The sequence below is a fragment of the Dermochelys coriacea genome, chromosome 12 (assembly GCF_009764565.3).
Source record: "Dermochelys coriacea isolate rDerCor1 chromosome 12, rDerCor1.pri.v4, whole genome shotgun sequence".
Classification (NCBI taxonomy): domain Eukaryota; kingdom Metazoa; phylum Chordata; order Testudines; family Dermochelyidae; genus Dermochelys; species Dermochelys coriacea.
Genome location: NC_050079.1, coordinates 10,838,879 through 10,855,120, shown reverse-complemented (window position 1 = coordinate 10,855,120; position 16,242 = coordinate 10,838,879). Strand labels below are relative to the sequence as shown.

The following is a 16,242-nucleotide window of genomic DNA, read 5'->3' as shown; positions in this document are numbered from 1 at the left end:
GCTTGATTCCAAGACTGCAAAATCTGAATTTGTTTTACAAAATATGCATACACACAGTGTACTTAGAAAAAATTAAATTTGTTGATGGGCTACATAACTTGAGTTAAAGAGATAGAAAGTTGCATGTCTCACCACTGCATCAGAGCTTCCTGCAACTCCAGTTATGGCAGTTAGGGGTTAAAATATTTACAGTACAATTGCAATGAATTACTAATGAATTTGATACTGTCAAGCCACCCTTTTGCTTTGGGTTCTCTTTCGAAACACTATCTGAACACATGAAGGCTGAGTTACAGTTGCTATTTGCCAAAGGGTCTGCATTTTTTTTTTTTTTTAAACAGAAGACTGTTTTGTATTACTTCTGAGCTAACTACTGTACTTGGACAAGTACTAGCCATGTTCTATGGCTTGGTTTAGCTGTCTCCATTGTGAACTAGGATTGCCTATTGTAGAATAAATGAACAAACAAGCTTACCTTTTATATTCATGATATATTTCAGTATTCTCCATCAGCAAGATATCCTAAGCCATGGTCACACCACCAACACTTTAGTGGGGGACTACAACAGCTTGATGTGTCTGGATGAAGGAACAGAGGCACTTAATACGCCAACACACATTGTAAGCATCTCTTTTATTTGTTATAATATAAAGAAGCATACATCATTCATTCTTTTCAGTACAACTCAAATTGTACACCAACAAAAAAAAGATCAGTGTACACAGACATCCATGAGCCTGTCACAACAGGACTCATGACATTTTGCTCTGCTGGTATTGCACTTTGAATAGGCTTGAATTAAGGCACAGTAAAAACAAAATCATTTAGTGCTTCTACAGCAGATGTCTTTTTAAACACATGCTACATGACAAACTAGTTTTTCTAGCTTATGTATATACACACGAAGAAAGGAAAAATGCATGCATTAGAAGGCTTAGATTTCAACAATTTTCTTGCTTCATAATATACAAATAAAGTAGTTTAAAGATGTAAACAAATTGCATGCACATAAACTAGAGCAAAATCTTTAATACAGTATCTGAAAGCTATTATGCTTAAATAAAAAATATAACTTACTAGTACTCAATGTTTATGTGCCATTTTTGTCCTGTAGAAATTAAAAGTTTGGGGTTCTTTTTGCTTCACACATTGGCAGCATGTATGTTGATAGGAAAGACTAATATGGCTTTTGCATTACAAAACACAATAATAATAATAATAATAATAATAATAATGTTTCTCCTATTCCATTTGAATGCAGCATCATGGGTATTTTCCAGTCAAGGAAAGCAACAAAAAATCCAATAGGATTTATGCTACAATTTGGGAAAGCTGCAAGATTCACCAGCCCTTTCTGGAGACATTTTGCTGAGGGTAAATTCTTAAAACCTAAAACAAAAGAATCTGAACAAATCAAGTTTCACTTTCCACTTCAAACACTACAGAACAAAAATTAAGTCTCCCCCTCTTCCTCCGTGGCTGTGATAGCTGAAGTGCTCTTGGATTGCCTCACGGGTTAACTGGGTGGCAGTATTTCAACAAGTACCCTGAAATCAATCTTCCTTCTCTTTCTTAAGGAAATTAGTTGTATAGTTTTTATTTCTCTTTTTGGTGTAGGGCAGGAGATTTTTCAAATTAAATACAGGAACAAGTATCACTCCTGCACCCTACCACGTCAGGCTGAGAAGGCACATTTACTGCTGTGTGGATAGCAAGGGAAGACTTTTTGTTTTATTAAAAGGCACAGTGTTTAGTATTACTTCCCTTCCCTCCCCCCAAGAGTCTTTTGGTTAGACCAGATAGAGTTCTATATAGCGACTTCCCAGGAGCCGTCCATTTTTCTCAGCCACTGCTTTCTTAGCCAGGTCCAGGCTTGGAAAAGTCACCAACGCTTCTCCACTGGGCTGGCCACTAAAGTTGTAAAGCACAAGAATGGAATCTGTGTGGAGCTGCAGGGATAAGAACACAAGGGAGGGGGAAGAGAAACTTAAAACCTAAGACCACAGATGTAGGCTTTGTCCCTAACACTATGTACTCTTGCTGGTTTCTTAAATTGCTTTAGACCAACAGAAAGGCAGTTCAGAGTTTTATACGTAAAAACACTTCATCTGCCAGGCTTCAGATCATTGTGGCTACAAACAGCTAAATCTGGCAGAGAATAAAGGACTGAAGACTGAACTGAGAGCTGTTTTTTAGTTCACAGCAGAAGGAACTTGAATTCTGCTGGTGCATGGGTCAGAAAGATTCAGAAGTAGCTCCAGGAGGAGAGTCCAGTACAGAAGTGCTGCCGATTACTGAGATTTAAGGTTAGCAAGGCCGTGTGTCTACATTATGGGCACTACAGTGGCATAGCTACTGCACTGTACCACATGGTATAGATGCAGACAACAGTGACAGAAGGGGTTTTTCCATCGCTCTAGGAACTCCACCTCCTCTAGTGATGGTAGCTAGGTTGTCAGAAGCATTCTTCCATTGACCTAGTTGCATCTATACCATGGACTAGGTTGGCATAGCTACAGCAATCAGGGGTATGAATTTGTCACACCTCTGAGCGTTATAGCTATATTGACCTAAGTTTGAAGCGTAGACTAGCCCAAGACAGAAGAGGTATAAAATTTAGTAAATGATAGGCCAAGCAAGGAAGGAAACCTCAGCCTGCAGTGAATGCTTGTGCTACGTGGCTTATTGGCCAAGAAAAACAGAAAGAGGACTATTAAAGCAGCATGAATACTAACCCAAAAGGAAAAAAAAGGCAGACAGTGACACCAGAAAGGAAAGTGTGGGTAGAGCAGCATGAGAGGAGAAGATGCATGAGAATTAACAGAACTAAATTGTCCCCCAAAACCAGAGAAGTAAAAGTTGTAGTATTTCAGTTGAATCAAAGGAACCTTTGTTAATATGCAGGGAAGGGGGCGGAAAGAGTAGTGGGAAATGAGACCATTATGTCAGTGTAGTTAAATTACTTGGGGTGAAACACGAGCCCTGGTATGTTCAAGGATTTAACCTCAAAACAGAGTATAAAATCCACTCAGCAGATGTGCTCCAGCTTGTCTGTGCCCCCATACCAGACATCCTGGAAGCCCTTGCAGGGTAAATTTGGAAATCTCATTTGTATATTTGATTTAATAAATCTGAACCAAGTTAAGAAATCAAAAGTTGAAGCAGCAAAAACTCTGAATACAAGAGATTCATTTGCTGGAAACTTAAAATGGGGTCAACTCATTGCCAGAAAGAACACAAACACTTGGTAAGTTAGAACACACACAGTTCTTAAAAATAAACAAATAAATAAAATAAAGAGAGATCAGGTTTAATACTTGCTTTGTGGAGTCTACATCCTTCAGATTTAAAGAGGAAAAACATTCACAGCCTGCCTGCCACCGCCAAAAAATGATGCTATCATATATGCTTGTTAGAGTAAAAGAAATGGCAAAACGCTCAGTTTTTGGTTACCTCCCATACTAGTTTCTGACCAACTTTATATTCTGACATGTAGAAGTAAAGCCAGCACATACCAGAACTTCACTCACCCAACTGCTTAGTAAGCAACAAAAGCAGTCTTAAGTTATAAGCAACAAATCATGTTAGGAACTAGAGGTACTTAACAGGGCAGTTAGCACAGACACTATTAGATCCATATACTGATATATTTCTCCCTCCAGAAACAAGGTGAATTAGGAAAGCAGCATGCCAAAAAATCTTCAGGAACCTTAAACAAAAATTTCTGTAAGAAGCCCAAGTTAGGTTTAGAAATCAGCTTTATAGATTTCAGATTACTAATGCACTTAAAGAGGAAGAAGCTCTTCATTTGGGTAGAACCACTGACAAAATTATATTGGGTCTGTTTTATATTGGGTTCTGTACCTACATCTGTGATTGCTAACCTCTGGCAGATTAAGTCACAGCTACAGTATATCGGGGTCAGTCAGTCATGAGTGAGTTTTATTCTCCAGACACAAATGCAATGAGAGCATATAGGAAGTATGGTTACACCACTGAGCACAGGAGACAGCAAAAAGTATTTCCTTAGCAGCTTTGGTTTTTAAATCAATGTATGAGATAGGATGCCCATAAGAAAAATAGTGTAGTTATGATAATCGGGCATGTGCTCCCCACCCTCCACCCCCTCTTTTTTTGAAACAAGCAATATCAGTAGCAGGAAACTCGTTTAAAAACCTGTATGGAAGGCTAACAGAACAAGCTGCAGGTGCTGCAAGAGGCAGAATTGCCTATGTTTGATTAACTCTTTTCCAAGCTCATTTATGTTCACTTTAAGACACTAACCTATGGTTTTAATCTAGATGCCTTAAGTAAACGTATTCATTTTGGGAATTACAGCTGAAGATTCATTCAGAGGAGGGGAATGATATATACCTCTACCCAGATATAATGCGACCCGAAAGAACATGAATTCAGATATAACGTGGTAAAGCAGCGCTCTGGGGGGCGGGGCTGCGCACTCCAGTGGATCAAAGCAAGTTCAATATAAGGCTGTTTCACCTATAACATGGTAAGATTTTTTGGCTCCCGAGGACAGCGTTATATCAGGGTAGAGGTGTACTCACACATCATGGCAAATATTTATTCTCTGGTGGTTTGCACCAGAGATGTTCATACCTCGGTACCCGAGGCTGCATAAAGTTATACCACCACTCATTTTGTAGTCTGTTAGTCTGAGAGGACTCCGTTTTCATCAGGCTATAGCAAGGCCCATTCCTAACCCATTTTCCAGAGGATATGAGTGAAACACAAGAGGGGATGAATAACTTGTCCAGGAGCACAGAGAGAGAGTGTCTATGTAACTGCTCAGAATGCACCAGAGATTCTCCTGTCCCCACTCTTTTAAACACTACACCACAGTGCCTTCAGATGACTTACTCCCCAACAGGTGTGATATTTTCAATGCCACAGCCCTTATAGTGAAATCACACAGACATGAATGCCTTGATACAAATGGCTTACAGAAAAGCCACTCTAAGCTAATGACCTATTCACTCAACTCTTTGTAAGTCATCTATTTCCAAATGATATTATACATATGGGGGTTGGGGGGGGCCAACAGGACTAATCAGTAGGATTTTTAAAAGGCGAGAGACTTCATATTATGGAAGTCATTAATACTTTCTAGATCATATTAGAATTATGCATTACAACCACACAAATGCCAAAATTCATTATTGTCATTACAATTAATATCAAGGCAAAGGCATAAAGTTTTGTCACTTGTTACTGTGCTGAAAAAACTTGAACATTAGCGGAACATTTAAATGAATAATTTAAAAATAGTGCCATTTGATCTCTCAAATGATTGCTTTCATTTCCTCTTCCAAAAAGTATTAGAATAATTATTTTTAAAAGCAAATCAAAGTGTCTTTAGAAAGAAAAAAAAAAAAAAAAGTTGGTTAGCTTAGTATTTAAGATTCAGGAGCAAACTTTTTACATGGGAATGAAGCATTACAAAACTTAGTGCTCTAGCATTCAGCAGAGGGCCTGTACAAAGCTTATGGACCTAAGGGCTTAAGAGGTTCACGTCTTGGGGTTGGCAGTGGACAAGAGTGAATTTCATCCTGAAGAAGTAACCAAAGTTTCCAGACTTCAGGGATAAACTGCCTCCCCTCTCCTACTTTGTTTTCTTTTAGTTTCTCAAGTTGTTCCACTCATACTGCTAAATCAGAAAAATACTTTGAACCTGCAGCATAATAATGAAGGTATCTTATCTTAATATTGCTTTGTGCCCTCAAATTGCACAATTTTGTCTATAACTATATGCTCTGTTTTTTAATACAGTAATTGAAGGATTTAGTAGTTTAATCAATATCCATTACACTTTTCAAATGTTTGTTACCTTTACTATATGTGAATGATTCACAAGAAGTCCCAGCTCAGAAGCCAAAGTGTAAACGTGTATTGGGGAAGCCGGGATCAGACTGCAATGGATGACTGGGATAGTTCACCATTAGCAAGTTTACTCACATATATAAAGAAAACAAATACCCTTATTGACAGAGCAACATTCCAGACCAATTCTAAGGAATGGGGATCTCATTGGTGCGAAGTGAGCAGGAGATATAGAGAAGCATTCATTTCTAGACAACTTTACAGTGTAAGAAAGATGGAGAAAGGTGGTTTTTTTTTTTTTTTTAAAAGGACTGTCTTCCTATTTTTTTTGAAGTCAAGGTTAGAAGAAGTTTTCTTGCTATATACAACAAATCAGAATAAAAGCCGTGGGGTAAAAGCCTCACATGGAGCACTCAGCAAACGGTAATAGACCACTGTGAAAGTTTAACAGCAATTTCTTTGCACAAAGCCAAGTTGTCACATAACCTCCACCATTTAAACCACTTTTGTCCCATCAGCCACAGATCACAGAAGTAGCCTCAGTTTCACCAGATTAGTTGATTTTTTTTTTTTTTAATAGGACAGGAGCAGGGAAGGTTAGAGCAAGGTTCCCAAACACAAGCTAGGAAGGAAAAACAAACAAACAATCTCCACATCACCAAGCCCTTCATTTCCCTTCCCGTTCACCACTGGAGACCCAGCTTCTGCCAGTCCCATCTTACCTTCTTTAGAAGTTACAAACAGTTACAAACAGACCCACTCTTTCGGTGCTTGTAACACACTCCTTGCTTGATCGTTCAGCTGAATAAGGCCATTGTAGTCATCAGGTGCATACTACAGTACAAGTGTGATACACGATAATCAGCAATAGAAGGAACAGTTCTTGTACAGCAAGCCACACAGACTACATTTGCAACCTTAATTAAGAGCATCAGCTACAGTAACTGGCAGGAGACAAAGTGAATTTGACACACACAGCTTATATGCAAAAAGAAAAGGAGTACTTGTGGCACCTTAGAGACTAAGAAATTTATTAGAGCATAAGCTTTCGTGAGCTACAGCTCACTTCATCGGATGCATTTGGTGGAAAATACAGAGGGGAGATTGATATACACACACACAGAGAACATGAAACAATGGGTTTATCATACACACTGTAAGGAGAGTGATCACTTAAGATAAGCCATCACCAGCAGCAGTGGGGGGAAAGGAGGAAAACCTTTCATGGTGACAAGCAAGGTAGGCTATTTCCAACAGTTAACAAGAATATCTGAGGAACAGTGGGGGGTGGGGTGGGGGGGGAGAAATAACATGGGGAAATAGTTTTACTTTGTGTAATGACTCATCCATTCCCAGTCTCTATTCAAGCCTAAGTTAATTGTATCCAGTTTGCAAATTAATTCCAATTCAGCAGTCTCTCGTTGGAGTCTGTTTTTGAAGCTTTTTTTGTTGAAGGATAGCCACTCTCAGGTCTGTAATCGAGTGACCAGAGAGATTGAATCATACCTGTCATTATGCAAACAGCTTATATGCAATCACTAAAATATATTACTTGAAGAGTTGGTTGGAGGTAGGTTTATGGAAGAAATATGGGGGAGATTATATACTGCATATAGTAGCTTTTTGTAATGCAAGTCTTCCTTAATAAGGAAATGTAAACAATCAAATACCCTTTCTTCCTTAATATTTATAGAACAACAGCACATAGATATTGAGAATTATGTGCCAGGTAACAAAGTCTACATATCAGAGAGCTATACTATGTTACAGCAGAGAATCTCACAGGAATTGGAGAGCATGCTTTCTAGACTGCACAAATTGACATGAGGAGAGGAAGGATTAGGAGAGACCAAGGTCCGAATTCTGTTCTCACTTACAGGGGTGTAAATAAGATGTTAACTCCACTGAAGTAGAGAGAGTTACACTGGTGAAAAGCCAGCGTGAGGCGTTGTCCATACACAAAAGCCAAAAGTTGTACCTCTGTGCCTAACACCAGCATAGCTAAAGCCATACAACTTCCACATATGGATGCATTTATACGGGTATAAAAGTGCTTGTATAGGTATAACTAGGGTGACCAGATGTCCTGTTTTTATAGGCACAGTCCTGTTTTGGGGAACTTTTTCTTATATAGGCACCTATTACCCCTCCACCCCCGTCCCATTTTTTCCACAGTTGTTATCTGGTCCTCCTAGGTATAGCTTACCCCCATACAGGAAGGGGAATAAGCTATACCAGTGTAAAGCACTTTTATAGTGATATAACTGAGTCCACACTGGAGTTGTGCCAGCATAACCATTTTGGTAAAAAGAAAAATCACATCCCTAATCAATAAAGTTTACCAGTACAAAATAGGGTTGCCAACCCTCCTGGATTATCCTGTCATTGATCATGTCAGGTGATGAAACCTCCAGGAACACGTCCAACCAAAATTGGTAACCCTAGTATAAAAGCTGTGTATAGACTAGGCCTAAGAGTGAAGAATCAGGTCAAAGATCTTAACCATGCACAAGAAGGGCTTGCTGTTATAGGGGATGGTGCAAGTCTGTGTCTAAAGTCATAAAACAGATCTTGGTTGGTGAGACCAAATGCTGGTTTATACAGAATCTCTCCAGAAGCACATACACTGGAAAGAACAAATCCCAGAGAACTCCTGAATATGTTGTGGAGACTACTGGAATGGTTCATGCTACTTTGCAGCAAAGAGGTACGCATAACCCAGTTTACATTATGTCCTTTCTGCAGTAAGAAGCAGAATTTTCGTTTTTGAAATGGCTTCCTTTACATGCATTGGCACATTACACTATCCCCAAGCACACAAGGTTTTATTGCTATGCTGCCCTTTGTTTCTTTTGATACAGAAAATGTCTCCTGCCAGTTTATAGGGAAGAATAAATATTGTATTTATAAAAGAAAATAAGAGATGTTATAGCCACCTACAGTGAAATTTAAAGAACACACAATACACCTACCACACAGAGCAACATCCAAGAGCCCAAAAACCATAAGAGAAAGAACCCCCACAATCTTCACTACAGATTTCTAACCACCTTCACATCTAGACCCACTCCGTTAAGTACAAACAAACATAAGAAGTTTTTTCTAGATAGTCTCTACCAGGGCAACCAGGCTGTGCAAATATTAATCATCAGCTACCAGACCTGCCCTTGAAACCAATCTACAAAAAGTTTGTTCATTCTTTGGTAGGAATGTCTCAATATAGTACATACTTTAGATACTATAGATTATCAGCAGATTTACAGTAGGTAAAGCTCTGTAGCCTCTAGTGAGTATTTTTATTTACTTTTTTAAAAAAAGATACTTGATATGCATAAGCAACAAGAAAAGCAAGGAATGGGAAAATGACAGTATCAGAAACAGCAAGAGGAGAGATTGGTAAAAAACATGAGTTCAAGTGTTCAGGAAACTTGAATAACTATTGTGGGTTGTTTTTTTTGTTTTTTGGGGTTTTTTTTGTTTTTTTTTTAAAAAGAGTTGTTTATTTAGAGGACAGACATAAGAGGAGAGATTATATTAAGTTAATTAAACAGAGGTTATGGAGTAGTAAATGCTTCTGAACAGCTCCAGTTTAAAAAAAAATTACAAAAAGGCATTATTGTAAATAAAGTTAGGGAAATAATGCAATAGGAGAGGTCATACAAGAAACTATGTCTCTAGTGAGAAAATGACAGCTACTCCAAACTACTTGAGATAGAGCATTAAATGAGTGTTTCAGATGTTCGCTATATTTCAGAAGCCTCCTAAACCAGCAAGGCTGGTTGGACTGGATGACCAAAAGTGGAAGAACCTGAGGTTAGCTCAGGTGTCCAAAGTGGAATTGCAGTGTTACTAGCTTTGAATGCAGGGACATGTCATTGGGCATCTTAAATTTAGGCTCAGTACTTGTGCTTTACCAGTCCTCTACCAACTTGAGATTGTGAAATAATTATACAACAATGTAAAAATGCACTACTCTGGATTTGCCAGAAGTCATCCAATGCCACGTATTTTACTGATGACAAAAGCAACATTACATAGGTCAAACTCAGAAGCAGACAGCTCAAAAACTACTGCAAACCCCTTTCCTGCTGTTGAAAAGCTGTCATGTTCAATAGCATATTCTTTGCCTTTATTCATTCCTATACGCAAAAGGTGAAGTTTTCAAATAATTCAAAAATTCTGCTTCCATTACAGGCAATGGCAGATAAGCCAGTTTAAAAATCCCAGATAAGATAACCAGCTGTGAACTCATAGAACTGGAAGTCATTTCGAAAAGCTTTATAAATCCAGTGACGTATCAAATTTGGCCTCAGCACATCTAACCTGAATATAGATGTTGCACTTTCAGAGACATTCTCTTCAGTGGGCATTTTTCACTCACTCAGAAAACTGGTTTCAGAGTAGTAGCCGTGTTAGTCTGTATTCGCAAAAAGAAAAGGAGTATTTGTGGCACCTTAGAGACTAACAAATTTATTTGAGCATAAGCTTTCGTGAGCTACAGTTCACTTCATCGGATGCATTCAGTGGAAAATACAGTGGGGAGATGATTTATATACACAGAGAACATGAAACAATGGGTGTTATCATACACACTGTAAGGAGAGCGATCACTTAAGATGAGCTATTACCAGCGGGGGGGGGGGGGGGGGGGGGAAGAGGAAGAAAACCTTTTGTAGTGATAATCAAGGTGGGCCATTTCCAGCTGTTGACAAGAACGGCTGAGGAACAGTGCGTTCACCTGCGCATCTACCAATGTGATATATGCCATCATGTGCCAGCAATGCCCTTCTGCCATGTACATTGGTCAAACTGGACAGTCTACATAAAAGAATAAATGGACACAAATCAGACGTCAAGATTTATAACATTCAAAAACCAGTCTGAGAACACTTCAGTCTCTCTGGTCACTAGATTACAGACCTAAGAGTGGCTATTCTTCAACAAAAAAACTTCAAAAACAGACTCCAACGAGAGACTGCTGAATTGGAATTAATTTGCAAACTGGATACAATTAACTTAGGCTTGAATAGAGACTGGGAGTGGATGGGTCATTACACAAAGTAAAACCATTTCCCCATGTTATTTACCCTCCCCCCCATCCCCCACTGTTTCTCAGTGGTTCTTGTCAACAGCTGGAAATGGCCCACCTTGATTATCACTACAAAAGGTTTTCTTCCTCTCCCCCCCACCCCTCCTGCTGGTAATAGCTCATCTTAAGTGATCGCTCTCCTTACAGTGTGTATGATAAAACCCATTGTTTCATGTTCTCTGTGTATATAAATCATCTCCCCACTGTATTTTCCACTGAATGCATCCAATGAAGTGAGCTGTAGCTCACGAAAGCGTATGCTCAAATAAATTTGTTAGTCTCTAAGGTGCCACAAGTACTCCTTTTCTTTTTTCAGAAAACTGGAAGTTTCTGAGGAGAGCTTATTCTCAACTGCAAAGCAGCAGCAGCTGACCCCTGTTATCCAATTATTTATCAACAAAACAAGCATCTATTGAAAATGATTTTCATCAACCAGTGTCTCTTTTTCCTCTGTTTGACAGAACAGTCTTGTTTATTGATACCGATGAAGCGGAAGGAGCTGCTTCTTAGATGGATTGATTTTTCCTTTACATTTTCCTTAGGTCAGGGACAAAGTGATTCCTTTTTTACCCTGAGGTGGCTATCAAGTCCAGCTGAAGTTAGTGGGGAGAGGCACAAGAAAAGAGCCAAGAAGAGGCTGAACACACATCACTACTGTAGGGTTTCTTTAAAAGGTTCCTCATTTGATCCTGATCTCAAGGGCAGCAGGAAATGGTACTCTGTGTGCTCCCCTGTATTACAGGTCTTCCAATGGGTAGGTAGGATTGGAGCCAGGTATGGAGTAAAGTTTGCACCAAGATGGTAGCTTGGCAGCAGAAAGTAATGCAAAGCAATAGCAAGTGGTGGATCTTTATGGGCTAGGAAAAACATGGGAAGATACACTGCAGAGTGGCCACAAACGAAAGACCAAGAACAGGTGAAAAATGCATCTGGTAGGAATAGAGTACTGGTTCCAAGGGGAGTGGATGCTCAGTAGCGAAGCTGGTTTGAATAGGGGGAAAAAGTTGATCCTTTTAGCAAGCAAAGATAAGGCTGAATCATTTTATATGGGAGCAGGATCAATCTCTTATTGACTAATGAGGCTGATGGTAGGATTTTCATATTGAGAAATTGCTGTCGGAAATCTAGATTTATGAAGGCTGAGGGAGGAGATAGCGGCAACCCTGTTTGACCAAATCAAGAGGATTTCCAGACTCAGTGGGTCTTTTCTAGTGTCCTAATATGAATTGGCAAAAACAAATGTAAGAGAGGAAAAAAAGCTAATCCATCCCTTGGGTGTCAGAGGTTGTTAAGTTCTGTCTCTCAGGTACATATTGTTAAACAAGTAGAGTTCGACTATTGCTTGATCCTGCACTCTACATTTAAAGACATTCTTGTACCATCGTTTCCTTCTCTCTGCTCCATGTTCATCTGTTTTCTTGCAGTTCCTCAATAAGAGGGTTTTATGGCTTTTGAGTGGCAAGTTACAGCATCGTAAGTAGTACTTCATGTTCCAAGGGAAAGTTGAACCAAGAGCTGCAAACCCATGTACCACCTAGGTGGACTCACCTCTTCCTCACTAGCAGTAACCAAGGGGCTATTGCTTTTGCTGGTTTACCTCAGTCCATACCAAGAGTCACATTCTCTGCCTGAAAAATACTCCCTCTACTGTTTCAAAGGTTAGTTTGATGCACATGATATAAAAGCATACCATAAGCGTCCTTCACACAGCTCTTCCAACATTTACTAATTTCTAACCTGCAATAATTCTGCTATGCTAGCATATCATCTTATGCAGAGATCACCTGTGCTGCTTCCTGAGGAGATCATGCTGCTTTTCCACTCCTTTCCTAAAAAAGGCATTTGAACCTAAATTAGTGCCTCTGTGAGTATCTGCCATCTAAACGGGAATAAGGGCTTGGCTACACATGGTTTGTTCATTGGTTTAACTAAATGGTTTAGAAACTGATTTTAGTTAAGCCCTAAGGGAATAGGGAAATTAAGGGGAAACATAATAGGAGTTAAGAATAGTTTCCAGCTAGAAAGGAGGTGCAACTTACAGCCTTTAGAGGCAAAATGGCCACTTCAGAGATGCAGCTGCAGCAATTCTATTCTGGATTTACTGGGCTAGTCACTAGAAGAGTTTGCTAGGAAAGCCTCCTCTGAAAATGTGAGCCCACACCAGAGAATAGGTCCTAGGGAGGGGAGGAATCCGTAAGTGACAGACTGATTCAGTCTAGAAGCAAAGTGCCATAATACAGCAGCAGAGACAATCTTAAATGTTTGGTGGAAGAGGTAGTAAAGGAGGGACCTGTATCATTCCAATTACCCACCACAATAGTGGTGCCATTTAACTGTATTGCTTAAAGCTAGTTAACAGCAATGGTAAACAACAAAATTTACTATCCCAATTTTTAGAGAGGTTCTCTTCTTGCGGGCAGTGCTTCCAACTGAAAGATCAATCTAAATTCAGAACCAAAGCAGTACACGTCTGTGAGCTATGGCTGTGTTCCATTTTAGAGGGGGGAAAGTCATACAATATTGTCTACTGCTTGCTAGCTTGCCTGCAAAGCTATGCTAAGTAAGACTACTACTCCCTCCCACCCTCACCCCAGAAGGTGTTGTGACTAGAATTGGCAGCTAGAGGATGCAACAGACATGGATGAAGAAACTATCCCCCCTAGGACTGTGAAAGGTGTCCGATTTCAAAAAGGACCCATAGAAAACAGAGAATACTTTCTTTGTTCAAAAATACATTTCAGGCAAAGCTTAATCCAGGGGAAGTCAGCAACAGTGAAGTCTGCTGTCCTGGTATTAGAGAGAGAGAGAGGAGTTGTTAAAGCTCTTGGCATTTTGCCATTCGTCCATTTCCCCCACTTCCTCATTACCGCTTTTTTTAAAAAAAGCACTTAGCCTTGAATTCAGTGTCTATGAAGAGTCAGAGAATAAATACATTGCAAAACCCTCTATAGCTACAGATGAGGAATGGTATACATAAACCCAGTATAGGTTTAAAGGATATTCATTTTATTTTAAACCTATCCCATATAAAAACAGTAAAATAGGCACTAGGTTTCTACCCTGGCCCTGTTTCAGCAAGTAGGGACTAAAACTCTCACAAGCTTTAAGCAAGTTTCAAATGTTGACTGCAATCCCTCAAATTCAGTCTTCCCAGTTTATATCATTTCTGACTGTAGTTCTGAATGAAACAATGCTTGAGTGAACAGGACTATACTGACATCCAGGCTAACTGGGTTGATAAATCTGCTTTCTATTCCAGAGTATCACAATTCTATTAATGGCACACACACTCCTATGAAAGTAGCAAACATCAAACGCTTGGATTATTCTTGGAGTCTTGGAACATTCCCCTTAATCTCATTGGTTCAGTTAGTGAGCATGAGAAGATTAATTAACCACTAAGCAAATGTAAGGATAAAGTGTACAACACACAGCAGATTTAGCAAATACATGTTACATAAATAACTAAAGAAATAGAGGCAAAAAGTACCTTTGCTTACTTGGTATTTACCCTTGCATAAAAACATCACTGTGTGTCTACAAGTGCTAATGGCTGTTCTCCAAATCATTCACTTACCATTTACTTAATTCCTCTCAGCTGTTTAGAGGGTTGTGCTGCCATGACCTTACTGTACAGTTCGCTAGTGCTGAATATAATCAACCACCTAGGTTTCCCCTAATCCTTCTCCCTGGCAGAGACACAGGTTCAGGAGCTGAAAAGTGGATTTTTATTTTTAAAAATAAAATTCCAGAAATCCAGTTCTTCTTGAAATAGAAGATTTTCAAGTTAGGATAGGAGCTCGCAGTAAATATCCAGACAGACTCATAGTCCTCCTTCAAATCCCTCCAAAAATTTTAACAACTGGATTACGGAGCTGATGTACTTAGACCACTGCCAATCATGCTGACCAGTATGGTTTCATTATCTCCTTGTGTTTCCCCATCTGTCTGTCTAGATCCTCCTATTGTCTCGTCTTATACTTAGGCTATGTCTACACTACAGACCTTACAGCGGTGCAGCTTGTAGCGCTGCAATATAGCGTTGTCCACACTGGCTCTTCTGTCAGTGAAACTTATGTTGGTCAGAGGGTTATTTTTTTTCATGCCTCTCACCAACAAAAGTTTTGCCAACAAAAGTGCTAGAGTAGACAGTCTTAGACTATATCTATCTTTTTGTTATCTGTACAATGCTCAGCACAGCGGCCTCCTGGGCCATGATGGGATCCCCCAGGATTCACTGCAATACAATAATAATTAGAAGGTACATCATGAATTATTGGATGGTAACATACTAGCATTAAACGTTTAAATTCAGAAGCGTATTGCACATTGCAATACAATAGAGAGGGTTTTTTCAAGCATCTCTAAAGACAATTATATTAACTGCTCTGTAGATTTTTTTGTGAGATTAACTGAAAGCATCATGAATGTTTAACTGTGATGGAGGAATTCTTAACTTAATTAAAAAAATCATAGGAGCATCTGATGGTGCGATAAGGATTAAGCCAATACTAACAGCCAAACTGATGAAAATATTAAATTATAATTTTAACACTATCTACTGTTGGAAGCATGTACTGATGTTGAGACCAGCTTGTTCAAGCACATGGTAAGCCAAGAGTATCTCTGTTACGAGGCAGGTCTGGTGTGAAAGCTGCTTTCAGTTAAGTAGCAACATGTGCATACATGCAGTACATGAAGCCCTTGAAGACCAAAGAGATTCAGACAAGGAAACAGCAGAAAATAAATAAAACTTAACTCATCCCTTTCAGATAGGAATACACAAAAGATAAAAATCACCCTTTGTTCTCAGCATCTCAGATCCAATTTCCGTGTCCACTGAAAATCAACTTCAATTATTTTCACAAAGGGATTAAGATCATACCCATGCCAATGGTGGTTAACAAGGGCTCACTTTATAAAGGACCAGAAGCATCGTTCAATACATCCTCTGGGTAGCAGTAGAAAGAGAAGAAATGGGGGAGTGGGGGAGGGAGGGAGGGAGATAATGTTAGATTTTCTTACAAGAGACAAAACACTGTCCCAACACAATAAGTCACCAGACCTTTTACTTACAAAAGTATTTTTCCAGATTACTGCAGAAGTGAGTGTGTGCATGGGCGTGTGTAAATTTAAAAAACCTGGACTAGCACATGTATCATGTAGTGCTTTCTCAGCTCCTTTACAAGACTATAAACCCTGATCTACTCAGGCAGCATCTTCTTAAGACTTAATTAAATAAGTCACTCTCTTTGATCAGCAGTAGCCGATGACAGTAAAATGCGTAAACTTTTAAATATCTTGCTGTGTTCCT

The 16,242-nt window shown here is 39.3% G+C and overlaps 1 protein-coding gene across 9 annotated transcripts in view; it reads right to left on the bottom strand.

Annotated features, from left to right (window-relative positions):
• Positions 1–615: 615 nt before the first annotated feature.
• The window catches only part of ESRP2 (epithelial splicing regulatory protein 2), a 63,525-nt gene continuing 47,898 nt past the window's right edge, over positions 616–16,242 (bottom strand). For 6 of the 9 annotated variants that reach the window (XM_038368265.2, XM_043495061.1, XM_038368263.2 and 3 more), the window contains one exon: positions 616–1,950. In XM_038368265.2, coding sequence (XP_038224193.1) covers positions 1,792–1,950 — 159 coding nt within the window. In that variant the 3' untranslated portion in view covers positions 616–1,791. Of the gene's footprint in view, positions 1,951–5,491; positions 6,674–15,728; positions 15,880–16,242 lie in introns of those variants that run through there. The other 3 variants (XM_038368268.2, XM_043495062.1, XR_006275155.1) reach the window with 2 other exon arrangements.